Source organism: Sapajus apella, unplaced genomic scaffold (genome assembly GCF_009761245.1).
Source record: "Sapajus apella isolate SASKATOON/1434 unplaced genomic scaffold, GSC_monkey_1.0 scaffold126, whole genome shotgun sequence".
NCBI classification, from domain to species: domain Eukaryota; kingdom Metazoa; phylum Chordata; class Mammalia; order Primates; family Cebidae; genus Sapajus; species Sapajus apella.
The window spans coordinates 4319381-4332271 of NW_022437066.1; the positions used below are offsets into that span (position 1 = coordinate 4319381).

At 59.0% G+C, this 12891-nt stretch overlaps 1 protein-coding gene across 2 annotated transcripts in view; it reads left to right on the top strand.

Moving 5' to 3' along the window:
* The window catches only part of FAM163B (family with sequence similarity 163 member B), a 32005-nt gene extending 20869 nt beyond the window's left edge, over positions 1 to 11136 (top strand). Inside the window, exons 2-4 of one of the 2 annotated variants that reach the window (XM_032261983.1) lie at positions 4690 to 4829; positions 8486 to 8601; positions 9278 to 11136. In XM_032261983.1, the coding sequence (XP_032117874.1) occupies positions 8509 to 8601; positions 9278 to 9685 (501 nt within the window). In that variant the 5' untranslated portion in view covers positions 4690 to 4829; positions 8486 to 8508 and the 3' untranslated portion in view covers positions 9686 to 11136. The remainder of the gene's footprint in view (positions 1 to 4689; positions 4830 to 8485; positions 8602 to 9277) is intronic. The other variant, XM_032261982.1, reaches the window with a different exon arrangement.
* The last annotated feature ends 1755 nt before the right edge of the window (positions 11137 to 12891 follow it).

The window sequence follows — 12891 nt, forward strand, 5'->3', positions numbered from 1 at the left end:
CATGCTAGATCCCTCAATGTGCTAGATTCCCCAACATGCTAGATCCTTCAACATGCCAGATCCCCCAATATGCCAGATCCTCCAACATGCCAGATCCCTCAACACGCCAGATCCCTCAACACGCCAGATCCTCCAACATGCTAGATCCTCCAACATGCCAGATTCTCCAACATGCTAGGCCCCTCAACACGCTAGATCCCTCAACACGCCAGATCCCTCAACACACTAGATCCCTCAACATGCTGGATCCCCCAACACACTGGATCCTCCAACATGCTAGATCCCTCAACACTCTAGATCCTTCAGCATGCTAGATCCCTCAACATGCTAGATACCTCAACATGCTATATTCTTTAGCACACTAGCTCCCTCAACATGCTAGATCCTTCAGCGTGCTAAATCCCTCACACGCTATGTTCCCTCAACACACCATATCCCTCAACATGCTACATTCCCTCAACACAGTAAGTAGATCTCTCAGCATGCTAGATCCTTCAACATGCTAGATTCTTCAGTGTGCTAGATCCCACACATGCTATATTCCTTCAACATGCCAGATCCCTCACATGCTACATTCCCTCAACACAGTAAGTAGATCTCTCAGCATGCTAGATCTTTTTGCAGCACTAAGCCCACCCTCACCCCAGAGTCTGGATCCCACCTCCTTGGATCATGCAGCCCGGGTATACCCTCCTCTGGGCAAGCAGGACTTGGAGCCAGAGGCAACAGCTCCAGGCCTGACAGCAGCGGCCACAGCTCAAGCAATATTTTTGCAAGTTCTTCTCTAGATCTTTCTGTTCAAGGGCCTGGAGTCGCACGGCAGCCTGCCTGACAGAGGGCCCCGCAGGCTGGGCCTCTCACCAGCATGATCTATTTGAGCGCCTCGTGGCACTGCCTGCTGCTCTGCCCCTGACAGGGCCAGTGGTGCCCCTGTCTCCCACCATCCTCGACCCAGTCTCTGCAGAAAGGGGCTGGGACCAGCTAATGGTTCTCGAGCAGGGTCTAGGTTCCCTGGCACCAAAGCAGGGAGTACCACCATCTCCCCCATCGCCCGGCCTCGCAGCCCAGGGTGCGGGGGCTTCTCACTTGCCTCCGTGGCCGCTCCTGGCCTCCTGCCTCACTGCAGATGGCAGCAGTGAGGTCCTGGCAAGCACTGGGCTCCCACCCTTCCCTCCTCGCCCAGGCTCGCCCCTCATTCCTCCATCACCTTTTTTTCTTTTCTCTCTCCCCTTCCTCTCTCTGCCCCAGGGGCTCCCAGGAAGATCCCAGGAAAGGGCCTCAGGGACACCAGTCTGAGAAAGTCGGGTTAGTTGGATTGGGCAGAAGCTGGGTTTGGAGGAAGGCTGACTCTTAGGGTGATGGTGTGAATGCCCACCTCCCTCAGACCACCCAAAGCTCCAGCTGGGAGTCCCAGCCATGTCCGTGGGAGACACAAGCCACTCATCTCCAGGAGGCCCAGGGAGCAGCAGGGCAACCCTCAGCTGGGGTCCCCCTCCTCCCACACCCTGCCTGGTGGGGGCTCTCTCAGCTCCACCTGACCCAGCCTCTAACTGCACTGAAGCCTAAGCCCTGCCCACTGAGTCAGAGGAAGCAGTGACCACTGAGGACCATGGAGCCCCCGGTGGCTTTGGCACAGGCCCATGACGGAGGCCAGGAGGCCTGATCCTGACTCTCCCTGCCCTGCCCGACGGTTCCTGAAGTTGGCAGACGACCTTTCTGGGGACAGTCACCTACTCTCTTCAGTTTCTTGCTTCCTGATTATGGCTCCAGGACCTCCCAGCCGTCCACAGAACTACGCGTCGGCTCCAGCTCCTCTCCTCCCGGTCCACAGCACCCCCCGACTCCCCTTCCCAGCTCCACACCATGCCCGTGGTGGGCCAGGCAGGGCTGCAGCCTTGGGTCGCCCTGGCCTCGGGCCAGCTGAAGGTGCCTTCAGTGTGGCCTCGGTGGCTTGGACTCCAGACAGGGATGGGCTTTGATCTCCAGCCAGACTCCTTAAGGAGCAAGGACAGGTCTGTCTGGTCAGGTTTTCTGCTGCTCAGTGGATCATCTCACTCTTCTGGCCTCAGTTTACTCCCTAGAAAATATGGGTCAGGCTATCTCCTTGCAGAGATATGCCGGAGCCCTTGCTTCCCCGACGGCCTGGGGAGTGGGCTCTTGCCGAAGTTCACGCCACCACCTGGGAAAGCCGCCTACGCTGAGGGGTCCCAGGGTGAGATGAGATGAATGCTCGGAGTTCCACGAAGCTGGCTGTGGTCGCGGTGGCTCTTACAACCCCTGATATGGTTGAATGGCAGCTCTGAGAAAGGCAGGGAACCACTGCTCCCAGTCACACCCCACCCCTGCCTCACTCCCACCCAACTGCCCAGCTTCGCCTGGCCCAATGTGGAAACGGCTTCCGTTCTTCAAGAGCACAGGAGCCCCGGGCATCACCATTCACTCTTTTGTGCCAAGCACACACTGCGCACCCTGCTCCCGCTGGGCCATGAACCACAGACTCTAAGAGCCTGTCCATGGTACTGACCCCAGGGTGCCCTTCAGCTGGGGTCTAGGGAAAGCTTCTAGAAATCTGTGGAACCCCAGAAATGGCCAGCAAAATGCCATTGTCCCTGTGCTCTTTCTGGGGACCCCTCAAGGAATCCAGGCAACCAAAGGGGCACACCCTGGGCATGGGACAGTTTCCTGAACACCAGCTCCCCACTCCGTGCTAAGCCCGGCAGCATCAGTCCCCCTGCCGTGGGCATTTTGTGCCATCCCAGACAGACCGTAAGCTGCTCAGAACGGTGGTGGGCAGGGGCCTGACTCACTGCCCTCTCCCCCCGCAGCTGAGCTGGGGCTAGAGCTGGGAAGGCAGACATTCCAGGTGCTGTTGGGAACTGCCCTCCAGGCCCCCCAGACCCCCTCCTGCCAGCCCACCCCCAGCTGGGCTCTGGATAACGTCTCGGAGGCCAACCTCAGCAGCGCAGGGCAGCCGAGCACTTCCTCGTCTGTTTATTACTGAAGCCGGCATCTGGGAGCCCGCGGAGCATGAAATTAGGAACAAATGTGCAGGAGGTCTAGACAGGAACTCTGCGGGCTGCGCTCCGATCGAGGACGCCGGGGCCCTTGGGCTTCCAGGTAGTGGGAGCGCCTCTGTAACCAGACAGATGTGCTTGTGGAGGAAAAGGCATTCTGAGTCTCCGTAAGCCCTCGACGAGACGCCGGTGTGGGGAGGAGTCTGACCGTGAGGCCACGAGCTTGGGTTCCAGGCCCAGCTCTGCCCTGGGCCCCCAGGGCGGCCCACTCTACCCCAGCCTTGGTTTCCCTATCTGGAAGTGGAGGGCACCCACCTCACCTGGCTGGAGGGGTTGCTTGTGAAGCCGTCGGATTGCAGGGCCCCTGCAGCCGCACTGCAGTCAAGGACTCTGTGTGTTTGCCAGGCTCCCCTGTCCTGGGGCCCGGTGGGTTTGGAAGGTGCAGGGCTGGATGAGCCAGAGGGCACGGCCAGTGCCGAGGATGCAGGTCTTGGCTTCCCCCTGGCTCCTACCAGGAGTGCTGGGCATCTCAGGTGAACGAGGCAGACAGAAGATTTCCTTAAGCGTCACACGGGCCCTGCACCATGCAGGGCAGTGGCGGGGGCTGGGGCACAAACTCCATAGGCTCCGGAGGCTCCATCCCCTCAGGCTTTACAGCAAGTGAGGGGGATGCAGCAAGGGGGACGGAAAACTAGCAGAGTCTGAAATTCGGCACAGGACGTGTGGCCCAGATGGCAATGAGCAGGGGTCTCCTGCCAGGAAAAGGCGGGTGTGGGGAGGGGCTCCCGGGGGAGGCAGGTGGAGGCCGGTGTCTGGCTTTGCTGCCAGGTGTTCCCTGCCCATCCCCCCGGCCCTCAGGTCCACGCCATTTGGTCCTCAGTGCCGCCGGAGACAGCTGAAGCTTGTGAGCGCAGCTGGCTCTCCCTGCCGGCTGCTGAGACGAGACAGGGGACTGCTGCCTGCCCAGGCCCCTTCACCACAAACTCTGTGGATGGGGGCAGGGGACGCACAGGGGGGCCCCATCTCACAACCTGTCCCTGTAAAAACCCGGGGTGGGAACAGGGAGGCAAAGCCATTTATAAAGCTTTAAAACCATTTATGGTCCCAGGGGGCTGATAAACAGTTCAGCGCTCTTGCCAAATTGTCTTGGCTGGCAGTGTGGAGGCTTCAAGGGAGCTGGAGGAGGGGTGCTGCCTTCGTCACAAGCAGGGGCAGAGTGGCCTCTGCCAGGCAGTCACTGGGCCTGCCCGGCAGGGCTCTGCCTCCAAGGCTTGGCCTGTGCTGTTCCCAGCACCCATAGGCCCTCTCCTTCTCCCAGCCCATCCTTCAAGGCCTAGCTCAGAAGCTTCCTCCTCCAGGGAATTCCCCTTGGTTCCTCCCCGATCCATTACCACCCTGAGCACCCAGGTCCTCCCCAGTTCTCTCAGGCACTCAGCTTTCTCAGAGCTCAAGTGTCCTTGGGAGCCAAAGTGTCTGTAGCCCTTCCCTTCTCTGCCCACCCTTGGAGGGTGTCATCTGGCTTTACCACTTTATCACTTGATGCTTTTTTACATTTGTGATCCTGACTTTGTTGTGTGTCTGAATCATCTGGATTCCTGGCAGGGTTGATTAAAAATCCAAGTCCCCCAGCGCTGGGAGGAATCAGTGTCTAAGCCCTGCCATACCCATCTTACAGATAAGAAAACTGAACCCAGAGACAGGCCTCTGACTCAAGGTCACCAGCAAGAATAGAGCAGGATGGAGGCCCCTCAGGCTCATGTCACCTGGGCCACAGCTAAGCAGAGTCCTTGGGTCCATGCAGGGAGGAGGCTGAAGGTGAGCACTCAGGGAGGGCAGCAGGCGGTCCGTATTCTTACCCCATTAAATGAAAAAGTGGGACGTGGTCCCTCTTAGCTCTGGAATTTGAAGTTCTGAAGTTCTATGGTGTGCATTAAAAGTTCAGGAAGTCTTCCTGGAGGAGGAGGGCACATGCTTGCCTTTGATGGTGGGTAGGTCTGGGAGGATGGGCATTCCAGAGGGTGGGGCGCAGCAAGAGCAGAGGGGCAGCAGGAGGGTGGGGGCCCAGCAAGACCCCATTGCTCCTGGGAGCTGCTCAGAGTGAACTGGGGGCTGATGTCAGGCCAGGCGCCGGCAGAGCTGCCAGCGGAGTGTGTGTCTGTCGGCTGTGCCTGGCCCTGGGACCTGGCGCCGTCTCGGGCGTTGCTGCTCCTCAGCGGGCGTGTATCTGCAAAGCGAGGCTAAGAGGCTCCAGCTGGACCGGCCCGGGTGTCGGAGGGTGGCTGCTGACAGCCCTGGGCACCTGGCCTGAGCCGGCACCCTTCCCGTCACGCTGCCAGGCCGCTCGCTGCTGGAGGAGACCTGGGCCCGGAGGAGCTGCAGCCGGGCGGAGCCAGGGACCAGCTGCATCTCAGACCTGAAAGGGAGCTTTAGAGCAAGCAGTCTTTTTCTGAGACCTGAGGAAGGACTTAGACCCCGAGAGGGACGAGGTCCTAATAACATCAGCATGGCACTGAGCACATGCACTTCCATCCCACAGAACCCCTGGGGTTCTCCCGCTTTACAGAGGAGGGAACTGAGGCCGAGGAATGGAGGCATTGGAGGCCCATTCTTGTAGTTAACAAGAGGCAGGGCCAGGCTGGCGCTTGAGAGTCCAGCCCGGGTGTGTTGTATGGCTCCCCCGTACCCATCCCTGAGCTCCTCAGGCCACCCACAGCCGCCCGCAGTCTCCATCCTCCCTGCAGTCTCAGCCTGACAGCAGTGGGAGCCCCTTGACCCAGGCATATGCTTCCCTGTGGCAACACCATGGTCCCTGCTATCGGTCAGCCCCAGCCGTGGGCCCCAGCCATGGCCCCTGGTGGAGGGCAGTGCTGAATTATAATCCCTGCATGACCGCAGACAACACGACCTCCCAGAACCCCTCCCAAGCTGTGTGAGTGCACTCATTGATGAAGTGGGGCCATAATTACGGGGTGCAAATAGCTCAAATGCACTCCAGGTGACACACACAGCAGGAGTCACTCTGTGGGATCGGCACCAGAGTCGGGACCACTGCAGCAGTCTCTCCTGCGGCCACGGCCTTCCCCACTCCCTCCGGGGACCGGTGCCTTCTGCGTCTCCAACATGTGCACGTCCACCCCAAACCAATAAGCTGTGGCCCAAAGGTCAGGAGCAGATGGCTCAGATGTGGCCACCAGCCTCCTGGCTCAGGGGACAAAGAAGAGGGCCACAGCTGGGCCAGCACCCCCAATCCTGATATCAGCACAGCGTGTGCTCCCCCAAAGATGCTGTGGCATTCAGGCTGTTCGTGTGGGGGAGACACGGAATTCAGCAGTCAGGAGAGGGTGGCAGGGGCCCCGGGGTGGATGGGAGCAGTGGATCCAGCCCTGACCCGACCCAGACCCTTCATCTTACTGGGGTGCTGGGCAGCCTACTTCTCTCCAGGCCTCAGTTTACTTATCTTCAAAAGTAAGCGCCACACCCCCCCGTGCCACACAGTCCCAGTGGAATTAATGGAACGTGAAAAAGAATACCACTGCAGTGGATTGAAACATGTTAAATCTATTTTCAAAAAGCAGTGAGATTGCATCGATACTGTAAACGTCCACAAACCTCACAGGGCACCAGCTCATTCTGATCCCAGATAAAGGCAGGAACGGAACCTCCGAGCCTTCCCTCTGCAAGCTGCACGCTAGGGTAACCACACAGATGAGAAGGGAATGTGCTTTGGAGCTTTTTCAGGAAGAACTGGGGCCCTTAAACGTGGAAGAAAGACGACATTTGGAAAGTCTCGCTACTTTGTAACTCCCAGTGAAGTGACGGAGCCAGGTGAATGCACAGCCCCCCTGCAGCAGTGTGCTGGGAGCCCACAGGACCTGACACTGGAGGGGCTGGCCAAGGGCAGCTGCGGCCATTAGCAAATGGTGACATCAGGATGAGGGGCGGCAGACACCAGGCCCTGGAAGAGACGCAGCAGGAAGCCAGTTGGGAGAACGCTGATAAAGGAGCACGTTCAAACGCCAGGCAAGGAATCCCGGCCAGCTCCGGGGCGTGGAAAATGCTGTCAGATAAACAGCCCATTTTCTCCAATAAACAGCATGGGGGTGGGGGGCGTGAATGAGTTTCGAGCTGTTCTGGAGCAAGAAGAGCCAATATCCTGATTTGAACTAACCAACTGTAAAAAAGGCATTTCAGAGATGACAGAGATTGCTGAACGTAGGCTGGGTAATTTTTTTTAAAAATCCTCATCCGTCAGATTCCGCACTGAAGTCGTTATGGGTAAACGGATATGCTCTGTGATTTCCTTTAAATACTCCAATCTCTTCCTCCACCCCATCCCCCAGCAAGGAAAAAAAACTGAGGCTTGGGCCATTGTGATGGCGCCGGCTCCAACTGGTTTGTGAGAGGTGACAGTGAAACGTTCAGGAATTTTGTAAGCCGGTTGTCAAACCTTGCTTTAACTGAAACTGGCCATGGCAAGAAAATCTACAGCACAAAAATCAGCAAACGCTCCCAGACGGGTGCTTTTAGAACTGGTTTATCAGCCTGCCACAGGACAGGGAAGAGCTAAATGCCAGCAGGCACGGATAGATCACGTCACTCCAGTCTCTCTGCGTTGTGTCTGACGGATGTTTTCCACAATAAGAAGTTTGCAAAGGGCACGTCCCTGGGCCTGGAAATCCCACGTCTAGGAATGTGTCCTGAAAGCCACCGAAGTAGGTTCAGGTGGTTCCCGTGACTTAGCTCCAAAGACGCTTATTAAAACATTGCTAAAAATATTTCCTTAATGTAAGAAACCCACACATCTGAAAGGAATTGGTTTTCAGTTTTGCAAGATGAAAAATTCTGGAGATGAGTCGCCCAACAGTGTGAAATATACTTCATGCTCCTGATCTGCACACTTAAAAATGGCTAAGACGGTACATTTTATGTGTGTTTTACCACAATTAAAAATTTTAAAGGAAAGGGGTTGGCTACATTAAACAATGGAATCTGCTTCGAGATTATGTTGCAGAAGAAGATGTGAGGATCTGGAAGAATAACGGTGACCCTGTCGGACGCAAATGCAGGGAAGCAGGTTACAAAACCGTATGTTTGGCGAATGACTGCATTTGGGTAAATTTAAAACCGCAGGAGCTTGTAGAGCCAGACTGGAAGGGCGCCATTCATTGAGAGCGTGTGACACTGAGCACAGAGGGACATGCTCGTAAACGTGTCACAAAACCCCGTGCTGTTAGTGTCCACCTTCTATGGATATGGAAACTGAGGCTGGGACAGGGACAGAGGCCAGCAGAGGCAGAGCAGGGCCTGGGGCCCCTCCCGTGGGCCGTCCCTGGCGGAGCTCCTGCCTCTCAAGGGCACATCCTGGGTGCTTTATTTCCCCCAAGGCTCATCTTCTCAGTTTTCTAGAATAGCATGGGCGACTTTTGCCGTGGGGAAGCGTGATGCTATAAAGCTGGTGGTGTGTGTTGCAGGCTGTTGATGGAGAAGGGGGCGGATGACAGCCGGGACTGTGGTCATCACTGGGGGCATCTTGGCGACTGTGATTCTGCTCTGCATCATTGCTGTTCTGTGCTACTGCCGGCTCCAGGTACTCTCAGAGGGCGGGGAAAGGGACAGGCGGGACAGCCCGGAGGGTGCCCCCACCTCGGGAGGGAGCCCCGCATGAAGGCCACAAGGGTCAAGGCCCGAGAAGTAGGGAAGAGCCTCGTGGCAGAGGAGACGCTGAGCAGAGGGCAGCCGGGACCCCACTGTGGGGCTCAGTGAGATGTGCCTGAGTCCCCTCACCTGGGGCTTTTAATGAGGCTCAGAGAGGGGAAGGGACTTAGCCCAAGGGAGTGCTGCAGTGAGCCTCCCTGCCCATCTGCACTCCAGGGCCGTCCAGGGTCCCTGTGTCTCCCTGAGAGATGAGGGGGAGCCATCGGTGCAGGGCAAGGCAACAAAGCTGCCCACGCCGGTGCCTTCCGGCTCTGCCGATGTGGGCTGCAGACCCTTCCAGGCCTCAGTATCCCCACCTGCAAAATGGAAATAACAGTCACACTGTGCATTGCTGGGTGGAAGAGATGAGTGGATCATCGCGAAGCACCCCACACTGTGCCTGGCCGGAGCGAGGCCCATAGCGCCAGTTAAACAGCTGAGGTGTCAGGCCTGGGCCGCCCCATGCCCGCTGTGCCTGTCTCCTCTGCCCAGTTGGGGCTAGCCCTTCCTGCATGCGGGTGCCGGGGTGGGAGCGGGCTGCCGCAGGGTCGCCGTCCCTCTGCCCGCAGTACTACTGCTGCAAGAAGGACGAGCCGGAGGAGGACGAGGAGGAGCCGGACTTCGCCGTCCACTCGCACCTGCCCCCGCTGCACTCCAACCGCAACCTGGTGCTGACCAACGGGCCGGCGCTCTACCCCACTGCCTCCACCTCCTTCAGCCAGAAGTCCCCGCAGGCCCGAGCCCTCTGCCGCAGCTGCTCCCACTGCGAGCCCCCGGCCTTCTTCCTGCAGGAGCCGCCGGAGGAGGAAGAAGATGTGCTGAACGGCGGGGAGCGCGTGCTCTACAAGAGCGTCAGCCAGGAGGACGTGGAGCTGTCCCCGGGGGACTTCCAGGGGCTGCAGGCGCTCAACCCCAACCGCCTCTCTGCCATGCGGGAGGCCTTCGCCCGTAGCCGCAGCATCAGCACTGACGTGTGACCGGGGCCTGCCCCCGAGTCCCTGAGGGTCCTGAGACCATGGCAGGGCTCCCGTGGCACACCCGCCTGGCCCCAGGCCCCAAGTGGGGCTTGGCTGAGCCCTCCTCAAATCCCTGTCCTCAGGGGAGGCCCAGGCTTGAGGAGCCCCCGGGCTCGAGGCAGGGATAAGGCTCATTGAACACAAACATGTCCCCAGGGAGGCACAGCTGGGATCTGGGGCTGGAAGGACCAGGTGACCATACAGCGGGCCGGGCATGGATGGTTGCTCCTGACGCTTCTGTCTCAGCCACAGCAACTTGGCCAACCCGAGGGGTCTCCATGGGTCACCCCATCCCTGGGCCTCGGCCTCATCTGCTCAAGGAAGGGGTGACCTCAGTGAGGCTCGGGGCCCTACAGCAAGGCACCCCCACCCCGGCGATTGCAGACCAAGGATTCCGCGCCTCCACCCTGAACTCGGGCCTCTCTCTGCCTCTTTTCCCTCTCTCCCCCCACTCCTCCCTCCCCCTCTCTCACACACACTCCGTTTCAAGTGCCAAGCGTCTGCCCAGGCTGAGACACGAGGTGCTGAGCTCCCTGCAGATGGACAGGTTGCCCTAAATGGGAGACTGTCGGGGGCAGCAGGGCCCTTGGGATGCTCAGCCCAGACAGGCGTGTTGGTGGGAGGCGGAGAGGCCATGTCACAGCCCACCTGCCTTGGGACCAACAGTGTGGAAATGCTCAGACGCAGTGCTCAGCCAGAAACCGGCTGGCAGGAGGCAGCCCGGGGCCGGTTAGAGTGGGCAGAGCCGAGGCCCAGGGTTTGACAACCCCCTAGTCCCTGTGAGACTTGGATGGCCCTTCCCATCCTTGGGCCTCGGTCTCCCCATCTTGTGTGATGAGGGGCTGGTCGCAGAGGGACCCTGAGGACGGAGATCTTCAGGCTCTGGGTCTCAACAGGAACTGAGGTCCCCAAGGGAGACAGAGCTGCAGGTCACCTCCCCCACCTGCTTCTTAGCAGGATCCAGGAGGTCCAGCCCAGCCCCACCCTGCTCCCAGTGGACCCCAAGCAGCCGGAGCCTCCTGCTGCTGTGTGAAGGCCTACCCTGAGCCCACTCTCCACCAAGCGCCCACCCAGGCTGAGGATTCCCGGGAATTCCCACTCGCTGTCCTGCTGCTAAGGAAATGACGTCAATGGCTACCCCAGAGAAATCCCCCAAACCCGGGGTCACCAGCCATCAGGAAAGCAGCTCTTCCTCACCCAGGAAGAGGCACTGATTACTCTCAGCAGCCTGGCCCCAGGATTCCCCCTTCCCTCTCTGGGGCTCTCTCTCTCCTTCTGGGCCCTGCCATGGAGCCCCATGGCCAGGGCAGTCCGTCTCTGCCCAGGGAAGGCACTGTCCTGAAGGACAGGGCTGGCCGGGCGTGGTGGCTCATGCCTATAATCCCAGCACTTTGGGAGGCCAAGGCGGGTGGATCACGAGGTCAGGAGTTTAAGACCGGCCTGGCCAAGATGGTGAAACCCCGTCTCTACTAAAAACCACAAAAATTAACTGGGTGTGGTGGCAGGCACCTGTAAACCCAGCTACTCAGGAGGCTGAGGTAGGGGAACTGCTTGAACCCGGGAGGGAGAGGTTGCAGTGAGCCGAGATCATGCCACTGCACTCCAGCCTGGGTGACGGAGTGAGACTCTGTCTCAAAAAAATAAAAATTAAAAAAAGACAAAGGTTTGCAGGCCAGTGGCCTTCCCTGAGCTGGGGGTTGGGGGGTAGTGGGGGTGGCCTGAGCAGGACACTTCTTGCTCTTACTCAAAAACAAAGTCCCCCGTTTCTGGAGGTGTCGGAAGTGCTGGCGGAGACACGGTCGTTACAGTTCTGTGGCTCTCCTACTTTCTCCCTGCCTGGTTGGGACAGTCCAGTGGCATTCACCCTTGAGGTCCCTCGAAGCCCCGGCCCCCGGCCCGCCCACACCTCCGGCTTCCTCTGTGCATCTGTGAAGTCTGTTTCTGATGCGTTAGCGTGGGGGGTGGGCTGGGTGGGTCGGGGTGAGGGCTGGCCCGTGCTGTGGCTGTTCTGATTCCATTTCCCACTTCCTTTCTGGTCTCCGTCCCCTCTGTAAATACGTAGATCTCTTTGAACTGAAGTAAGCACCCATCCCTCCCAGCCTACTCGGCTCCCCCGTGGGGACCTGCTGGGGAGCTGCTGGCTCCCTGAGGAAAGTGAAAGCCAATAAAACATCTCCCACACTCCCGTGCAGCGTCTTCAGTCCACCCGGGCATCCAGGCCGTCCACACCCACACTCTCCAGCCTTCTGGGAGGGACTTCCTTCTACCCAGCAGGAGACAGAGTAAGCTTCTCCCCGAGACGTAGCCAGGAGGGCCAGGACTCTGCCTGGCGGGGCCGAGAGCTGCTCTCGGGCTTGGGGGCAAGGCAGTGGGGCACAGGTGAGTTTCCCGGGTGGCTCTCCACCTTCCAGCATTGAGGACCATGCTGTGGCGAGATTCCTGTGGCGGGATTCCCGTGGCACCCCCACGTGGCCCCAGGCCCCAAGTGGGGCTTGGCTGAGCCCTCCTCGAATCCCTGTCCTCAGGGGAGACCCAGGCTTGTGGCAGGCATAAGGCTCATTGAATGCAAACGTGTCCTGGGCGGAGGCACGGCTGGGGCCTGGGGCTGGAAGGACCAGGGTGGACTCTGAGCCCCTGGACGGAGGGTTGTGGGGGACAGGCTGGGTCCCCTGGGACAAGTGACTGAGCATCTCTGGGCCTCAGTTTTATCTTCCACACAATGCAGTGATCATGATACCTGTGTTGCAGTGACCTTTGGAACATAAACCCAGGCGGCACCTGTGCTGGCCACAGAACCTGGTATACAGTAAGTATACAATAAGTGTTGGCAGAAAGGAGGCGCCGGGGAGGAAAAAAGTAAGACAGGAAGAAGAGGTGAGGGCGGGCACAGGGTGAGGTGGGCAGAGGCCTCAGACTCCCGGTCTCAGCGACTCGGTTCTGACCGGCCCAAGCTGGTGATTTTGAGCAAGTCCATACCAGGAGCCTCTAACTCCCGGGCTTCAGGGATTGAAAGGTCCATCCCGACTGCAGCCCCTCAACGCACATGCGTGCAGTCACACCCAGAGGCAAGAATACACTGGGGGGGGGTACTGCCTCAGTTTCCCCAGAGCCCCAAGTCGTTCAGAAGCTGTCCCAAAGCTGTGGGGGACCCTGCTCTGGCTCCCAGT